The 19006-nt window shown below is 35.0% G+C and overlaps 2 protein-coding genes and 1 pseudogene across 2 annotated transcripts; 2 read left to right on the top strand and 1 right to left on the bottom strand.

The window, feature by feature from the left end:
* The window catches only part of LOC145799267 (4-hydroxyphenylpyruvate dioxygenase pseudogene), a 31522-nt pseudogene extending 23422 nt beyond the window's left edge, over positions 1-8100 (top strand).
* A 1515-nt stretch (positions 8101-9615) lies between these two features.
* LOC145799266 (protein FAR1-RELATED SEQUENCE 5-like) lies at positions 9616-11234 on the top strand. Its single transcript, XM_082888814.1, has 3 exons — positions 9616-10054; positions 10506-10579; positions 11169-11234. Exons 1-3 carry the CDS (start codon positions 9616-9618, stop codon positions 11232-11234), a joined length of 579 nt encoding a protein of 192 aa, XP_082744940.1.
* A 5204-nt stretch (positions 11235-16438) lies between these two features.
* Positions 16439-19006, bottom strand: LOC114299919 (Sec14p-like phosphatidylinositol transfer family protein). The gene is made up of 5 exons (XM_028244745.2): positions 18782-19006; positions 17645-18689; positions 17410-17534; positions 17173-17317; positions 16439-16987 (listed from the first exon to the last, which is right to left on the bottom strand). Exons 2-5 carry the CDS (start codon positions 18677-18679, stop codon positions 16730-16732), a joined length of 1563 nt encoding a protein of 520 aa, XP_028100546.2. The 5' UTR covers positions 18680-18689; positions 18782-19006; the 3' UTR covers positions 16439-16729.

The raw sequence follows: 19006 nt of genomic DNA, 5'->3' as shown, positions 1-19006 counted from the left end.
CAATTGATCCATCCACTCTCATTTTTCTTTTGAAAATCCACTTGTACCCAAGAGGTTTACAACCTGGTGGTAAGTCCACTAATTCCCAAGTGTGATTTTGCAAGATGGATTCAACTTCACTGTTGACAACTTCTTTCTATAAAGGAGCTTCAGGACTGGACATAGCCTCTTTAAAAGTCAAAGGCTCATTTTCTAACAAATATGTTAGAAAATCTGGACCAAAAGATTTTGAGGTTCTAGCACGTTTACTACACCTAAGTTTCTCTTCCTCATTTTGATCTAACTCTTGTTCTTGATCATGTTCTTGATCCTGATTAGTAATAGCATTATGAGATCTTTTATTGTTACTAGTCTCTTGTCCAATCTTATTTGGAAATACATGTTCAAAGAAAGATGCATTCCGAGATTCAATAATAGTATTTACATGCATTTCGGAATGTTCTGATTTATGAATCAAAAACCGATATGCACTACTAATCTTAGCATAACTAATGAAAATGGAATCAATGGTCTTAGGACCTATCTTAGTCTTTTTAGGACTAGGAATAGCCACTTTAGCCAAACATCCCCACACTTTTAAGTATTTGTAGGATGGTACTCTTCCATGCCACAATTTATAAGGTGTTTGATTCACTTTCTTTCAGGGTACTTTATTAAGTATATAATTAGCAGAAAGTATTGCTTCCCCCCACAAGTTCTGAGGTAATCCAGAACTGATTAACATGACATTCATCATTTCTTTTAAAGTCCTATTTTTCCTTTCAGCAATTCCATTTTGCTGAGGTGAGTAAGGAGCGGTGGTTTGATGAATTATTCCATGTTCTTTACAAAACTCACCAAAAGGTGATTCATATTCACCACCTCTATCACTTCTAAGTTTCTTAAGTTTCTTACCAAGTTGATTTTCAACTTCATTCTTATATTAAATGAAAGTTTCCAAAAATTTATCATTGGTTTGAATTAAATAAACATAACTATATATAGTATAGTCATCTACAAAAGTGATAAAATACTTTTTCCCACTTCTAGTTTGAATTGATTTAAAATCACAAATGTCACTATGAATTAATTCAAGTGGTTCCGTACTTCTTTCAATTGAATGAAAAGGAGTTTTAAATAATTTTGCCTTAACACAAATTTCACATTTATGATTTGAATCAATTGCAAATTTAGGTAAACATTCCATATTAATTAATCTACGCAAAGATCCATAATTAACATGTCCTAGTCTACCATGCCATAAATTTGAAGACTCAAGTAAGTAAGAAGAAGATGTATTGTTATTAATAACTGAGGGTACAACAGTCATTACATTCATTTTGAAAAGACCATCAGACATGTAACCTTTTTTCTACATACACCCCGTTTTTGGTAAGTACAAACTTGTTACTTTCAAAAACTAGCCTAAACCCATTCTTACTCAACAAAGATCCGGATACAAGATTCTTGTGAATGTCCGGTACATGCAGCACATTGTTGAGAGTGAGTTCCTTTCCTGATGTCATCTTGAGAACAATCTTTCATTGTCCTTCAACTTTGGAAGTTGAGGAGTTACCCATAAAAAGTTGTTCACCGTTGCCCACTGTAGAATAAGATGTGAACATCTTTTTGTCGGCACAGATATGGCGAGTAGCACCAGTGTCCATCCACCATTCTTTAGGATTTCCGACAAGATTTGCCTCGAAAACAACTGCAGAAAGATTTATGACATCTACACCATTGGAAATTTCATCCATTTCGGTCATTTTGGCTTTAGCAACCTTCTTACTTGATTTTCCTTTGCCTTTATGTTTGTAACGGCAATCTTTGGCTCGATGTTCCTCTTTGTTACAAATGTAACACATGCCATTAAACTTGTACTTCTTAGTTTCCCCTCCTTTAGATATCATTCTCTTATACCATCTTCTAAAAACAGTTCCTGAGAACTTTTTTGGCTTTTCACCGTGATTTACTGGTACTGTTACAATAGGAGAGGGGGTTGGCGTCATTGCAGCCACGACAGTAATACTTGTTTGGGGATTAGTTTCAGTAGCCATCAATTCTAATTTATAAAACAAAATTAGAATTAGAATTTACACTACACAGAAAAATAAACCAAATTCACAGAATTAAATTCTGTAAAAATAAAAGAAACATGAATATAACTTTTATTTTCCAATTAATTTGGAAATAAAATAAAATTTTATTCAGCCAAATTAATTCCACACATGAAATTAAATTCTGTAAAATAAAAGAAATAAGAAAATAACTTTTATTTTTCAATTAATTTGGAAATAAAATAAAATTTTATTCAACCAAATTAATTCCACACAGGAAATTAAATTCTGTAAAAAAATAAAAGAAATAAGAAAATAACTTTTATTTTTCAATTAATTTGGAAATAAAATAAAATTATATTTAACCAAATTAATTCCACACAGAAATTAATTTCTATAACACTTCAATAATTAAAAAACTAAAACAGAATTTTAAGTAATGAAAACTCAGAAAATAATTTCTAAAACCCAAAATTAATTTCTGAAAAAATTCCACAAAAATATATTCTGAATTGTTAATGACACCAGTATCGTACTACTAGTTGTCAAAGAAAATAGATAGTATATTACTACTATCTGTCAAATAGCATATAATCACTATTTTTTTTCTAACCAGAATATTATTTTGTTAATCCACAGAAAATAATTTTCTTAAAAGAAGAAAGAGAAAAGGAAACAAACGAAAAAATTCTGTAAACAGAATAAATTCGAATCTGTCTTAAGATTGTTGGAACAATCTTCTGTGTAAATAAAATAAATGAAATAAATCAAACAAAATAAATAAATAACGTACCGAATTTATTTATTGAACCGAATTAGAAGAAAATTCAAAGACCAAGTCGAGTGTGTGACACTATGTCCTTAAGACAAATTCGCCCCGCTATGATGCTTACGGTTGAGTGGCGTCTATCTCCCAGGATACAATAATCTTCACAAACTTGTAGAAGCACTTCAAACAAATTTGCTCAGCGAACCAAACATGTGTTCTAACTCTCTGAATATTTATTCTAAAACTAAAATGAAGAATAATGCATAAAATAAAATCTGGACAGCAAAAGAGACCATTTCCGACTGAATTTCGAGGTGCAAAAAATGCTGGACAGTGCTGGTATATATAGAGCCGAACAGGTGCTGAATTTTGAACTGAACAGATGTGGTTTCAAAATGAACAGGTGCAACCCAGAATTGAATAGATAACTACTGGAATGTTGATCTGTTTGAATCTGTTCAAACAGTGCAGTTTCGGACAGAAACTGCTGGCAGTTTTATTCAGTTAAACTGTTACAAATTCGGATTGAAGGAGACTCAAGTGTTTGGACAAAAATTTTGAAATTCAAATTTGAATTATATTCCCGTAATAATTTTTGAAAGAATTCAATTGAATTTCATCCAAAAAATTAATACAAGAACCGACCCGACCCACAACCGTACCCGGCCCGGCCGGCCGGACGGTGGCGCTGTAGACGTCCCCGAACGCCCCGAGAGGATGAGTCCCGTTCTGTTCATTTTGGGTTCACTACAGTTCGGACTCTCAAATTGTCACGGTTCTAAATCTAAACCAAAGAGTCCAAATCCGGCAAATCGTTTTGAGAAAAATAGATTTTGAAAGAAGTGCCAAACATGGACTGCTTTGCCAGATACAGAGTCGCCACCTAAATATTTTATTTTGGGAAATTTAGGAAACCCTGACTCGGTGCCAAAGGCCACGTGTCCGTCATCACCAAAGTTGCCTCGGCTCGGGAACTTGGGTACGATTGGGGAAGGTCAGCTATGAGCACCCCCTCTCGCCCGATCCTAAGATCGGCCTCTACTAACCGTGATATCCGTTTTTGAAAACGTTATGTGTTCTTATTCCGGTTATTAGCCTAGAATTACTATGTTATGCGCACAGCAAACAAGTATAGACCAAATCACCTAAATTGGAACAAAACATTTCATGCTTGTTTTGAAAATGGTTTGCTATTCGCAAGTAGGCTGAAATGCAGGTTTTGCCACCCTCAAGTGGGCTTTAGAAAAGATGGTTTTGCCACTATCTAGTGGGCTTAAAACTCACAGTTTCAATGCATTATCCCAATTTAGTTAATTCAACCTCCAACCAAAGGCACTCAAGCAGTTATATAGCATAAGCATCTAGTCTCATGGTAATCATACTATTATGGCAACACTCACACGCATGCGGTATGCTAAAGCATAAATGCTTACCTAGTACTCCGTGCCAAAACAAGAACATGTTAGCAATCATGCATGATCCAAGTCCATGTTTAAATGCCTAATGCAACGCATAGGGAATGTCACTAGAGTAGGCTCGACTAGTGTATAAATGACATGTTAAAATGCACAAGTAGTACGTATTTAAGTTAGATTTGAAATATTTATGCAGTTAGTATGATGTGCCGAGCCTGGTGCATGCAAGACTAATGAATGATGCACGCATACATAGCATAAGGTATGCTAAAGTAAACATGTCCTAATACTAACCATCAAAGCAGGTAAGTAAAAGGGAGAAAGAAGTGGGGGTTGGAAGACAAGCACACACGCACCCACACTTATTACAAATTCACCCTCGCTCGGAGGGACCAAAAGAATAATACAAATTAATTAACCTACAAGCTAATTAATTATTACAGACCACCTAATTAATTAAGCAAATTAACTAAGCTAAGAAAGCAGTAGAGGCCTCGGGAAGAGGATCCAATGCGTGCGTGCTCGGGTTTGCTCGGAAATCTAACGCCATGCACAAGTTTGCCTCTGCTTTGATTGTTCTGCTTTTCTGAAAATTGCACAACTCCCAAGGTTGCTTCTCTGAGTGTTGTAGAACACCACCGGCTGGGTGGGATCATCACCGGCCATTTTGAAGTGGTCATCGACCATCAATTGAACTCTCGGCCAAACATTATTTGCTGGTCGGCACTAAACACTGCCGGCCGGCCAAATATTCCTGCTGAATCTATTTTGACAGCAGCAGAGGACAGAACTTGGCATGACAATGTATTTCAAGCAATGTATGCACCAATCACACCCCTTATCATATTCATGACTCAAAGGGATATGATTCTCGATTCTCGAACCACTAATCGCGCACTTCCATGCATGATGGCCCAAAGAATCAAGTGTGCATTTTGATTTCAAATGAAATGCAATGCACATAAACAAACCAAGGGGCATTCAACCTCTATCATGGCTTGATCAAGAGGTGAAGCATGCATGCAAATGCAATGCAACCTAAGTGTGTTAACTAGGCATGCAACATGAGCATATGGGAAGCATGCAAGGCATATAACAAGCATGCAAGTTAAATGAGCACACAAGGCACAATGTCAACACACAAGCATGCAAAACATATGGTATGTTAAGCAACCAAAACAAGGAGGAGAATACGTGCCAAATGCAACATCATTTTAACATGCAACAATATGTCATAAGCTAAGCATGCAACAACATGCCAAAGGGTGGACTTAGACCAATATGGACGAGCCTCGGCCATGTCTAAATAGGAAGCCAAAATGCTACGGAAAGGAGGCAAATACACACACAAACAATGCATGCAAAAATGGCCCAACGCTTAAGCATTAAAGAACATCTTTTAAGCACACTTAAAAGAGGATAATCATGGACAAATGGCATGCACATCAAACTTTGAAAATCATGTTAAGATGACACCAAATCCAACTACCAATGCAAGCAAGGCATGCAACCAAGCCCAAGAACTTAAACTATGGTTAAATGACACATGAAGCAAATGACCAAAGCGGACCAAAACAGTCCCAAATCATGTTAAGGCAAGTCCTAAAAACCACCTAGATGGCATCTAAATGATCTACACATGGAGGCATGCACAAATGCTTAAACATGGAGCATGCAACACAACCTCTTAGAGGCATCAAAGAGGCATCAAAGGCAAGGATACAAGCAGATTATAAGGACTGAAATATCATGATAAGTGGTTCCAAACCACTGAAACAATGCAAGTAATGCATGCTAGAGAGGCCAAAGCTTAAGGCATTCAAGAGGGATTGCGTGGTAGCTATACAAAGCAAGACATGAATGACTCAAATGACCTAAAACAGTCCCTTAGCGCATCAAAATATGCATGTAAGCTTCACAAGGCTAAGGCTAAATCATGCTAGAACAAGGATCTACACCTAAAGCATGTTAAGGCAAAAATGTGGCATTACAAGACATGTATGCAAGGCATGCAAGGTGTGTCCAAACCAACTAAAAATAGAGGCATATTATGACACAATAAGCACAAAAATCAGTTGAAGCATGGCCAACATACACCTAAACAAGATGCTCCCTCGAGAGGCAAAAATAGCCCTTTTCAAGGACAACAGGGAGAGGGGGTGGCCCTCTCCTTCTTAGGACCTCAAGGCACCATCCTCACCTCTGAAATCCCTCAAGATTTCAGTGGTGAGGAGGCCCAAACACAATGGTCCCGGAGCTCAATCGAAATGGCACAAAACAAAGGTCAAACAAGCCTTAAGAGGGGTCAAACAACCCCAAAGCTTGAAACACCCTAACAAACTATTTACAGCACTCAAAAACAAGACTTTTCTATGTTATATGCTAAGCTCAAAAATAGATGCAAGATAGGCTAAAAAGCTTTGCAAAAAAGGGGTAAAAATGGACAAAAGTCTTACCCTTGTAGCACAGCAGCAAATCAGCAACTTTTGGACCAAAAAAAGGCTTCAAATCACCCCAAGAATCACCTCCAAGGATCTCAGCTCAATAAGGGGAGTAGAGAACTAGGTGTTTGTGTGCAAAAGTGCAAAGAAAATGCACTTTTGAGCACAAACAAACCCTAAACCTTAGAGAGAGAGGCAGAAAATATATATATAGAGAGAGATTTTTTGCTCCAAGTTGTATATCTCTTCCTTCTTCTTCCCTTCTATGTGAGAGAGCTTGATTGATATAGATATGTATCAATCTGCAGCTCCTCAGAACACCTACGTCCAGGTATGGGCTGGGGTATCACCTAGAATGACAGCTGCCAGCTGTCTACAGAAATATCTGTTGAAAACCACACTTGGCCGACCGGCCATCAAAGTGGCCGACCGGCAGTCAAATTGGCCGACCGGCCATCACATTTGGCCGATGGCAACAAAACACAGCCGGTGGCCTCAAGCCATGGCCGGTGGAATGTGGGGATGTCCCAAAAGCCATTCCCTGCCCTCCAAAGCAAAAACACAAGTGTTTGGTGCAAAACCAGACACAAAACGGTAGAGTCGAGAGATCCTGAGGCAAGGCGTGTAGCCGAGGCCTCCGGGAACTCAAGATGAACACAAACATGGATGATCACCGAGTGTTCAAGCGGTGACGTCCAAGTCTTGAGGACGGTCAAAAATGGGGTGTCTATAGGCGCGCGCGCATGTGTGGTGGTTTAGGCTAAGATTCACTTTGTCCATAACTCCTCCCTTCTAAAAACTTGGGGTGCCTCTTGGGGTCCAACCCAAGTATTGTAGGCTAGAGCTTATATACACAAATAAACTCTCTTAAAGTTTCAATGTGGGACAACCCTTTCTAAAGAAACCCACATTTACTTCCTTAAATTTCCTATTCCACAAACTCGAAAACGACGTCATATTCCCATTCACTCATAAATGGTTTTGACGAACCGTCTTCACCGTGTGACTTGCCACGCGGCATGGAACACTTCACCTCTTCGGACCCACCCCAAAAGACATTCGGGGCCCACTCAATTTTGGGCTCAAAGTTGGCCCAAAATATGCTTATATAAACCAATTTTTCCAACAGTAGATAATCAAGAAATTGAAAGATTAACGAGGGCTGCCAACTACACCCACAAACATATGCCTTAATGAAGCCAATCTCATCTGCTGACCATGAACTCTACTCTTCTTCAATAGGGGTTCTGGTGATGATGAAACCGAGGATGTCACTGCCCACAAATCGTTCAAGCTATCACAGCTAAAATTCGCATCGATGACACCATTTGGGTTGTTGGGTATGGATTGATACTTGCGCTTGTGCGTTTGGCATTACTTTGATTGACTATTGTTGCCAGGAAGTTCCAGGAGAGAGGAAAGAACTTTCTAGAGATTGAGAGAGTGCGAAGACAGAGGCTAATGCTGAGAGATTAGGGTCTGGTTAGGACAAAAAAATGTAATATGAATTTGTGAGATATGTGAGGAGATTGACCGTCTAAGATTTTTTTTTATAAAAATATATATATATATATATATATTTAGTGTGGGCAGGTACTTGCGGGTGTGAGTGAAACCCTCAATCCGTTCGCAACTTGCAATGAAAGAATAATCTAAATCACACCTTACCCCATCCTACACTCGAAACAGCCTATTTGCATGCAGTTCAGATTGGGTTGAGCGATTTCTGCAAATCAGATAACTCTATGCCCAATCCTAATTGTGGGTTTAAATTTGAAACGCTTGCTCTGCACAAATAATATCAAATGTTTTTTTTTTTTTTGAATTTTTTTATCAATGGATTTTTTTTGCTACTCAAAATATGGACAGGAAAAGCTGAACTTGACCAAAAGGAGAAGTTCGCAAGATGTCAACAATAAAACCACAAATCAAAGGATTTGGAGGTACTGCTGTAAGCCAAAACGACGTCGTTTCATCAAGTATGCATATTCAATAAATAAATAAATAAAATAAAAATTAGTTGTTAAGAGGGCTTGAACCTAGACAAGTTGAAGAGAAAGAGAGTCTTCAACCACCGTGCTAGTCTCCTTATTAATATTTTGGACATATATTATATTTATTACAATTTTTATTCCAACATAAAAATAAATAAATAAATAAATAAATTTACAATTTGCTATAATTAAAATACAAAACAACGATTCAAGACAAAGCGTTGGGTCTGTTAGGAGCGGGAAGCGTTTGGGTTCTTTGCTGTCTCTCCACCATTGCTCTGTCATTCCTCCACTATGCCTCCACCATTTGCTCCGGCGTTCCTCCGACGATCCTCCACCATTGTTGTACCGTAGCTCCACCATCACCATTGTCATTGAGGTTGCTTATTTGCCTTGTAAGAATCTTCACTCAGGTTTGAAAATATATATATATATATATATATTGTAATAAATATTTTGTATTTATTACAATTTGTTACGCGTATATATATATATATATATGTTGATTTATTTTCATATCAAATAGAGATAGTGTTTTGGATTGGGGATTTTACTATAATATTATAGGATTCTGTGAGGTGTATGTATATGGTGATTTGTATCAAATTGTGCAGATTGGACTTTGTTATCTATTATAGGATTATGTTATTGTGCTTTGGATTAGGGATTGATGCTCTGTTAAATTAACTTCGCAATTTGATAAGTATAGGAATCTGTTATTGTATATGGTGATTTAAATCTTGGCATTTTCATTACCTTTTCACATAATGCAAGTTATAAAATTTTATGAACACTTTTAAAGGTGTATTCTTTTAGTAATATAATTGATTTGTGTAATGTATAATAAACCACATCAAGAAAGTAGACAATTTTTTAGAGTATGTGGTAATTTATCTTATTGTTCATGTTATTTTTGTGTTATTTTTATTGTTATTAGACTTTATATTTAGTAGTGTCGAAATGGAAGATGGTGCATTTGAGGAGTTGGCCAAGAATTCCATGCCATGTGTTGGAATGGAATTTGATTCGGAGGAAGTTGCATATGAATTCTACAATGAATATGGAAGAATTGTGGGATTTAGTATTAGAAAAGATTACCATACAAAAAGTAAGAAAGATGGCATCATGATTAATAGAAAGTTTATTTCTTGTAAAGAGGGAGAAAAGGAAAAAGATAAACGGTACATGATAGTAAAACATCCTCAACATGAGACAAGAACGAAATGTAATGCATTCATGTATATATCTTTTAGACGGGACTTGTCAAAATGGGTTCTGATGAAGTTTGATGATAATCACAACCACCTTTTGCATATTCCTCAATATACACATATGATGCCATCTCAGAGAAAGTTGGGTGATGCTCAGGGTATAAATGTCGATGTAGCTGATGATACTGGTATATCACTTAAGGTATCACATGATCTTATTAGCGCCTTAGCAGGGGGGAAGGAATTTGTAGGGTTCACGTGAGAGGACCAAAAAACCTACTTGCGTGCAAAAAGGCAACGAAACTTGCAATATGGTGAAACATGAAGTTTATTGAGAGATTTCCCGGAACAAGCCACTGAAAATCCATATTTTTACTTTGCATTTTAGTTAGATGTTGATAAGAGGATTACTTAACATTTTTGGGGCTGCTCATTAGATGATTACAGATTATGGCATTTTCGGTGATGTTGTGTCATTTGACACAACATTCCAAACAAACAAAGAGTACCATCCACTTGCTTTATTTACTGGCTTTAACCACTTTAGAATGATTGTGATTTTTTGGGCTGCATTATTATATGATGAAACTACAGCATCATTTGAGTAGTTATTTAAAACTTTCTTGTATGTAATGTCAGGGAAAAAGCCTGTTAGTTTTTTCACAGATCAAGATCAGGCAATGGCAAAGGCAATTTCTAAAATCATGCCTGAGGTATTTCATGGATTGTGCACTTTTCACCTAATGCAAAAATACTTTGAAGCATTTAGGCTACTTGTTTAAGGGTGGTTTAAAATTTGGTTGCAATTTCAAAACTTGCACTTTTGGTTATGAGGATGAACATGAGTTGGTTGAAGCTTGGGATTCTTTGATTCATAAATATAACTTGAAAGAGAACTTGTGGATAAAGAAGACTTGGGAACTTAGAAAGAAGTGGGCGCATGTGTATATGAAGTTGGTATATACTGCAAGAATGCGAAGCACTCAACTTAGTGAAAGCTTGAATGCAGAATTGAAGAAGCATTTAAAAGTTGGCCATAACATTGTTCAATTTTTTACACACTTCAATCGAGTTGTTATGGATAAGCGGTATGAAGAAGTAAAAACTATATATGATTCAAGACAACAGTTGCCGAGAATAAAGTTGAGAATGTCTCCTATGTTAATTCAAGTTGCTAAGTTGTATACCCCTCTTATCTTTGACTTGTTCCATAATGAGTTAGACACATCCCTTTGTTGTCAAGTGACGCGATGCCATGAGTTAGGAAGAGAAGTAATGTATGTGATTGGCTTATATGGATAGGATAGAGAGTATATTGTGAAAGGTAATGTGGAAGTTAATGAGTCAGGAGGAGACAATATTTGTTGAGAAATTCATTGCACTTGTCAAAAATTTGAGAGTTTTGGAATTTTATGTGGTCATGCAATTAAGGCACTTGATGGAATAAATATTATGGAAATTCCTGAAAGGTATATATTAGGTCGATAGAGACTAGATGCAAAGGATTGCGCAATTGAGAAAATAGTTACAGTGGTTGAGAATGACCCTAAGTTGATGATAGCAGCACGCTACAGAGATCTTTGTCCTAGAATGGTAAAACTAGCAGCTTGATCATCTGAATGCAAACCTGCCTATCAATTAGTTGATGAAACTCTTAGGGATTTGTGTGCAAACGTAGACAATATGATGACTTCATTAGATAGCTCAGGTGTTTCTGGTAGTGGAGGCAATATTGAAGTGGGTACCAAAGAATTTGTAGTTGATCCAAACTTTGCACGAGCTAAGGGCTTAAAAAAGAAAGAAAGGGGACACAAAGGTGGGAGTAGATTAAAACCTTGGCATGAGAAGACTACTAAGAGAACAAGAGTTGTTTCGCAACCTACCACCTTACTCAGGTATTGAATTTACCGAAGTACTTAATTTCAAATTGGCTAGATTTATTTTTAAATTTTGCAATGTACTGATAAATGTTTTACAACCTCTTTAGAGTATTAGACAGTCAAGCGACACTAGAAAGATTTAGAATTCATCTTCAAACCACACACCGGTGAGATCTTATTCTTTTTATTGAAATCATATTACTTAAGTACATACCCGCCTTACTCAGGTATTGAATTTACCGAAGTACTTGATTTCAAATTAGCTAGATTTATTTTTAAATTTTGCAATGTACTCATAAATATTTTACAACCTCTTTAGAATATTGGACACTAGAAATATTTAGAATTCGTCTTCAAACAACACACCAGTGATATCTTATTCTTTTTATTGAAATCATATTACTTAAGTACATAATGATCATAAAACTACTAATAATATTTTATGGACTAGGGTGTTGAGATACCCTATTGGCCACAACTAATGATTTTCGGATATAATCTGCTCATACACGATGTTAATTTTGCATGCCTGCCAACTTATCCACTGTCAACGCCTTTGTCTTCTCAAGCATTGTACAATCCACAAAGTTCTCAGGTGTATAATATACTTGTTTGTAATCTAGATTTTTGTTTTACATATATGTGTATTTAATTCCAATGCATTTCCTTATATCTTTTTTTTTTTTTTTTTTTTTTGGTTACAAGGATTAGGATTTGATCTGGCAGAGCACAGTCCCATGGTGGCTAAGTCAATCTTTCGTAATGATAGTTTGTTTGATTTTTTCAGTCATTCGAAACCACTCCCGCAAAGTTGTAATGTAAACAATTGTCTAGTGGGCCGCCCTTTTGCTTTATTTTTGAGAATTAAGTTGAAATGGATTCAAGGTTTATTTAAGGAGAAGCCACTGTTATTGTGTTTTATTTTATTTGTGTTTGATACATAATAGAGCATCAAATTGTGCAGATTGGATATGGATTTAAGGTTTATTTAAGGAGAAATTACTGTTATTGTGCTTTATTTTATTTGTGTTTGATACATAACATAGTATCAAATTGTAAAGATTGGAAATTTTTTTTTCTTGAAGATGGAAAGGATTTTTTTTTTTTTTAATTTTAGAAGCTTTATTGCGGCTGCAAATTGTAAATTTTTTTATGCAGGAATACAGATTGTAGTAATAGTAGATTGTAAATATTTTTTTATGCTAGAATAAAGATTGGAGTAATAGCAGATTGTAAATTTTTTTTTGATGCTGGAATACAGATTTTAGTAAAAGCAGATTATAAATTTCTTTTATATGCTGGAATACAAATTGTAATAAATACAGTATATGTCCAAAATATTACTGAGGAGACTACGAGAAGACTAAGTAACAGTGGTTGAAGACTCTCTTTCTCTCCAACGTGTCTGGGTTCAAGCCTTCTTAACAACCAATTTTTATTTTTATTGAATATGCATAATTGATGAAACAATGTCGTTTTACCCCCGAATCCCAAATCAAACGTATACTATCTCAAAAATAACTTTGAAATAAATACAAAATTTATTAGTAACAATAACATAATTCTACATGATAATTAATAAAAAAAATTATAAATAAAATTAATTGAATATCTCCCGTCTCTTACTAACATAATCATAGACTCAATAAGTTATTTTATAAATATTTAACTTAAATGGAGTGGAATATACATCATTATGGAGAATATTTATCAAGTAAATCATTACATGTCTAGAAAGAAAAAATATATATATATATATTAATTGGGTACATCAATAAATATCTAATATTTAGTTGGATAAATTACACTTTGCTCCTTTTATATTTAATCTTTGACTCTTAAAGTTTGTTTTTCTTACTTTGACCCTTTATGTTTCAAGTTTTTTTTTTAGTTTACTCTTAAAATTAATTTTTGTTTAAATTTAGACAGAAAATGTCACGATGATTGCGACATAAAATAAAATATATTATTATATTAGTATTTGAATTTGTGTCAGGTGTGGTAATTATATGTAATAAAATATTTTTATACCACGCGACTGTTAATGTATCATTTTCTATCTAATTTTTAACAAAAGTTAGTTTTAGGAATAAACTGGAAAAAAAAAATTGAAATATAAAGAGCCAAAGCACAAATAAATAAATAAATTAATTAAGAGCCAAAATGATGAGTGACCAAACATAAAGGTGGTAAAGTATAATTTATACTATTTTGTTTGCACGTGGATGATGAAGTTAATATAAAAAATAAAAATAAAAAAAATAAAAAATAGAAACTCTAAATGAATAATTGAGTGATTGTGTTGATTAACTTCGATTTTATAGTCTTGATCGGTCGTGGATGTGATTGTATTTGTACATGGAAAATGTTATGAATCTCAAATAATCTATTAAATTATCTATTAAATATCTCACATGGGTGTGGGATCATACAAATCTACATGTGTGTGAGTCCCACAGTCATCTGAGAGATTTGGTAGAAAATTTAATAGATTATTCGATATTCTTAACATCACTCTTTGTACATCATGTCAAAAAGTAAAAATAATAGAGGAAAAATATATCATTTGTATTTAGAGAGATAAGTGAAGCGCAAATATGTAATTTGCATATTGAGGCAAGTAACATTTTTGGCAAATTCTCACTCAAATTTAAAATTTAAATACAATTATTGTTATTATTGGTGATTCTGGTAATCTTTTATCTTTATTTCAATCACTCGCTTATTATTATCATCTTTTAGTAATTCATATAATCTTTCATCTTTATTTCACTTTATGGTTTCCCTTATTGTCATAATCTTTTGGTAATTCTTGTATGGCAATCACTTCTGTGAGAGTAATGCGATTCATTAAGTTCTACTTTGATGAGTTAAATCATTTACTTTTTAGGATACGTCAAGTAAAATATTTTTATAAAAAATAATGTTTATCAAAAATCGATAGTCCTATGATTAGGCTGATCTGATTATAGAATTACTGATATCTGATCAATGTGAGTTTAAAAGAATATTTTACTTGACATATTTCAAAAAAGGTAAATTATTCAAATTATCTTTTAATTGTTATACTTTTAGTAAAAATGTTAAAAGATCCTAAAGGAATTACTCAAATACTTACATAAGCACCCATACCATAAGTCCACACCTAAATAAATATTATGCAAATATTTAATAATAAAGTAAGTATTATATAAATATTTAATAATTTAAGGTTGTTAGCATTGATCTCGGTTGTGCCATTGTGTGTTGATTACTTTGATTTTATAATTTTGATTGATCTTGAATTGATGTGATTGTGTTTGTATATAACGTTAAAAAGTAAACACAATAAATGAAAAATATATAATTTGTATTGTGCAAAGTCTAGTTGAATAGTAAATTATTTATACTTGGCTTAACTTAAAAACAAAACAAAATTTTAAAATTTGATTTTTGAAAAATGCTTCAGAGCTCGAAATTTCTGAAGCTCGATTGGCCCGAATTCAAAACGACATCATTTTGATTTTTTTTTTCTTCTCTTTTACCTGTGAAACAGAGGGAAGAAGAGAAAAGAAAGGAAGAGAGAAACGCTATCACCGGCCATCCTCCCCATCACTGGCGCTATCACTGGCCATCCTCACCATCACCGGCCATCTTCTGTGTGTATACACAGTTAGATCTATATATATGCACAGATCTATATTGATCTGTATCTCTCTCTCTCTCTCTCTTTGTTCTGTGTATCTCTCTCTCTCTCTCATTTGTGGGTTTAATTTTTGGTTTGATTTTTGGGGTTGATTTGTATTGGTTTTGATTTTTGATTTTTGATGTTTGATATTTTTTTTTTTTTGATTTTTTCTCTGTTTTCTCTTTTTTCTTTTTTTTTGATTCTGTAGAAGAAGAAAAGGAAAAAAAAAAAGGGAGGGGGGGGGGTTTGATTTGTATTTGTATTTGTATTTGGTTTTGATTTTTGATGTTTGATTTTTTTTAAAATTTTTCCTATCCTCTCTATTTTTTTGATTAAAAAAAAAAAAAACTGAGAAAGAACAGATACAACAGAGGAAAGAAAAAAAAGAAAGAAAAAAAAAATCGTTTTGACACCTCGAGCCTTAGAGGATTCGGGCTACCTAACGGGACTGTTGATTTTTATAGTACAAAAAATATTTTTGAGCCAAGCTCAAAATATTAACAATTTTTAAAATATATTTAAATTTTAATTTATTTATAAAACAAGTTAACCTGAAATTAATTTTTAAAAATTGTCCAACTCGAATAACATAATTTATTTTACCACTCTAAATATATGTTTCTTAATTGTACTAGTCCATCAGCCCGTGAGAGTCCGCAAGTCGACCCAGCCCAAGCACATCAAAATAAAATTCATTGGGCTACTTAGTATGCAGGTGGATCCATCACATACAATTTCACATGAAATGATTCTACTTTCTTATAGTTTTTGCCATTTTTCATAACAAACGAAATCAGTCCTAGAGAGTTGTATCGGGTTGTATGTACGTAGAACAATACTGAAGCAAAGAAGGACCTGAAAGTCAATTTCTGATTGAAAACTCAACCATAACACTCAAGATTTTCACAAATTCCATTTCCAAAATGATGCAAAAAAACTATAAGAAAGTAGAATTCATTAAAATAAAATTTCGTTGGCTTTTTTTCATATAACAAGCTAAATCAATTATATAATAAACACATTAGTAAACTCAAATCAGTCTTAATGCATTTCACCAAAACAATGTATATAAATTTATCCCTCAAACACTTGCAAGACAGCAACAAATAATCACCCAACTGGAAAAAAAACAAAACAAAATAAGAGCTCAAAATAAATCAAATTACAGAGCATTATTGATCGTGCCAAAGAATGTTACTCCTAAAAGAATTTCCACAAAAAAGAAAATATGCCCCCACTCTCGTCTGTCCATCTCTCGCTTCTCATTCCCCAAGCCAATAAGGTTGTATATATAGAACATTTAGCACATATATCTCTCAAAAGCTTTCACTCTTCTTGGTCTTGTATCGATACAAAACCTTCTTCTTCTTGCTCGAGTTATTTTCAATTGTAAGCACAATTTTTCCAGGTTCATTGTTCCTGAAAGTGTTGCGAACTGGTCCTTCGTTCAATCCCATCTTCTTAGCCTTCTGAACAATAATGGTATAAGAACCCTCGTCCGTGGGGATGAATTCCTCCTTGTAGCTCACTTCCCAACCCAAAACTGTCAGATCCCAGATGAATGTGGTTCCAACCTGTTCACAACACATCAAATATCACATTTTATCCAAGAATCGTACTCAAAGTTTAAAAAAACCCATTGTTTTCATTTTTTTGTCCTAAAATAGTTTCTAAAAATTGGATAACAAAGTTTTCTTGTTTCTTAAATTGGGTTGTTTTCAGATTTTTATTTTTCTTTTGAAACCAAACAGGAATGTACCTCTGCCATGGATATTTCAATGGTTTCTTTTGATCCAGCCTTGATGATAAGTTCTGAAACTCCACCATCTTCAATTGAAAACTCAAAATCATTGTCCCTCTTGAGGCCACCATACTGGATGGGAATTTCCTCCACTGGAATGTACCTGTCCCAAGATTTGATTTAAGTTTCATTAGACCTTAATTAACCCGTGCTATTGAGCCTTAATGATGTTGTTAATGAAAAGAAATTACTTACCTCAGTAGAGTCTCAGTGACCTTCCCAGGACGGGCAACAACAAATTTGCTTTTGGTTCTTTGTGTTAGGAATGGAGACAAGAGGGCATTGAAAGCATAGAACCAGAAAGGAACATTGATGAATATCTACAACCAAAACAATTTGTGACCCATCATCAATACCTTAGAAAACTTCACAGATTCGGATCTACAATAACTAATCAAATGAAATATAAATTTTGAAATGTGTGTCTTACATTTCTCGCTACGAATTCAGGGTAGTTGTCCTGCAGAAGCCCAACAGCTCGCTTTGTAGCGACGCGAAGCTCCTTCTTCGATGGTCCAGGAGAGTTCTTGAGATCATTGATTTGAAGCAATGAATTGACACCACCAGCCTTGAAATCAAGCTTCTGAATCCCCTTCTCCATCAACTGGAACCTCCATCTCAAGAACACCTCGCGCTTTTCCTCAGTCCCAAACGTCTTTTTGTAGAGCTCTTCATTGTCAAGAGCCCCAAAAATGTTGTAACAAATTGGATGGCCTTCGCGATCAACACCGCTCATATAGGCAACAGGGGACAAATCAGTGCCCAAATCCTCATCCAAGATTGAATCAGCCTTGAAGTCCTTCCTCCATTGAAGCGTTTTTTCGAGCATCTCATATGCATCATTGACCTTGAACTCCCTAGCCCTCAAAAACTTCAAGAGAAGCACATCAGTTCCCTCGGCGCCTTTACTAGGCAAAAGGGGTACTCCCCAAAGAGAGATTTCCCTATCAACTTGAGCAATTTTCTCTTCAACCACCACCAAATCAGCCTTTTTCTCTTCCTCATTTTCTTGGGTTTTCACACATTCAACAGTTTTTTCTTCACTACCCTCTTCTTGTTTCTTCTCTTCCTCTCCTCCTTCAACTTTTCCCTCCTCAACTTTCAATTCCTCCTTTTCTTCACCCTCTTGTTTCACTGATTCAACAACAATCTCTGTCTCCTTCTCTTCAACTTTCTCTGCTGATTTTGCAATCTCTTTGGGCTGCTCTTCTTTCTTGAAGAGATTGTTTCCAAGGATAGCGGCTTCGAGCTTCAATTTCAGATCATTCAAGGCCTTCTTTTCATTCTCTTTCAGGTCAGAGAGAAAATTGCTCTCTTCCCTGAAAGAAGAGCTCTTCTCAACTATCTTAGGCTTGGATTCATCAACTTTCTGTGTCTCTTCAACAACCTTCAAAGCCTCCTCTGGTTGTTCTGAAACAACAACCTCAACCACCTGGGTTTCTTCAGCCTTAACCTCAACAGTCATGGTGGAAAGTCTGTGAAATTGGGTAAACAAGGAAAAGTAAGAAAATTGAAATTTTTCATCAGAAGGAAAATGAGAGAAAAAATGAAAGAAAACCCAACATACCTTTAGATTAGCCCTCTGATTTTTGTCTTTGAAATTCTTTCTCTGCCACTCTGTTTCTCTCTGTGGCTCTTGTGGATTGAGGGTTTGTTGTTGTTGTTGTTGTGAGGGTTGAGATGGGTTGTGTAACGGCTATATATTTGAGGAAGATTGGAAAAAGAGGGGACCCCACGCAACGGTCACATATGTGGAAGCCACCGCATAAGAGCCGTTAGGATTCTCTTCCAA

The sequence above is a fragment of the Camellia sinensis genome, chromosome 9, assembly GCF_055761805.1.
Source record: "Camellia sinensis isolate YWXY chromosome 9, ASM5576180v1, whole genome shotgun sequence".
Classification (NCBI taxonomy): domain Eukaryota; kingdom Viridiplantae; phylum Streptophyta; class Magnoliopsida; order Ericales; family Theaceae; genus Camellia; species Camellia sinensis.
This window is presented reverse-complemented; position numbering and strand designations above follow the sequence as displayed.

Bases quoted from the DNA above. Each gene is read 5' to 3' on its own strand.
- LOC145799266 (XM_082888814.1), top strand. From the start codon at position 9,616: ATGGAAGATGGTGCATTTGAGGAGTTGGCCAAGAATTCCATGCCATGT. The intron at 10,055-10,505 runs GTATATCACTTA...ATGTAATGTCAG, and splicing joins CGATGTAGCTGATGATACTG to GGAAAAAGCCTGTTAGTTTT. The intron at 10,580-11,168 runs GTATTTCATGGA...TTATATGGATAG, and splicing joins TTTCTAAAATCATGCCTGAG to GATAGAGAGTATATTGTGAA.
- LOC114299919 (XM_028244745.2), bottom strand. From the start codon at position 18,679: ATGACTGTTGAGGTTAAGGCTGAAGAAACCCAGGTGGTTGAGGTTGTT. The intron at 17,318-17,409 runs GTAAGTAATTTC...ATCTTGGGACAG, and splicing joins GTCACTGAGACTCTACTGAG to GTACATTCCAGTGGAGGAAA. The intron at 16,988-17,172 runs GTACATTCCTGT...TGTTGTGAACAG, and splicing joins TTGAAATATCCATGGCAGAG to GTTGGAACCACATTCATCTG.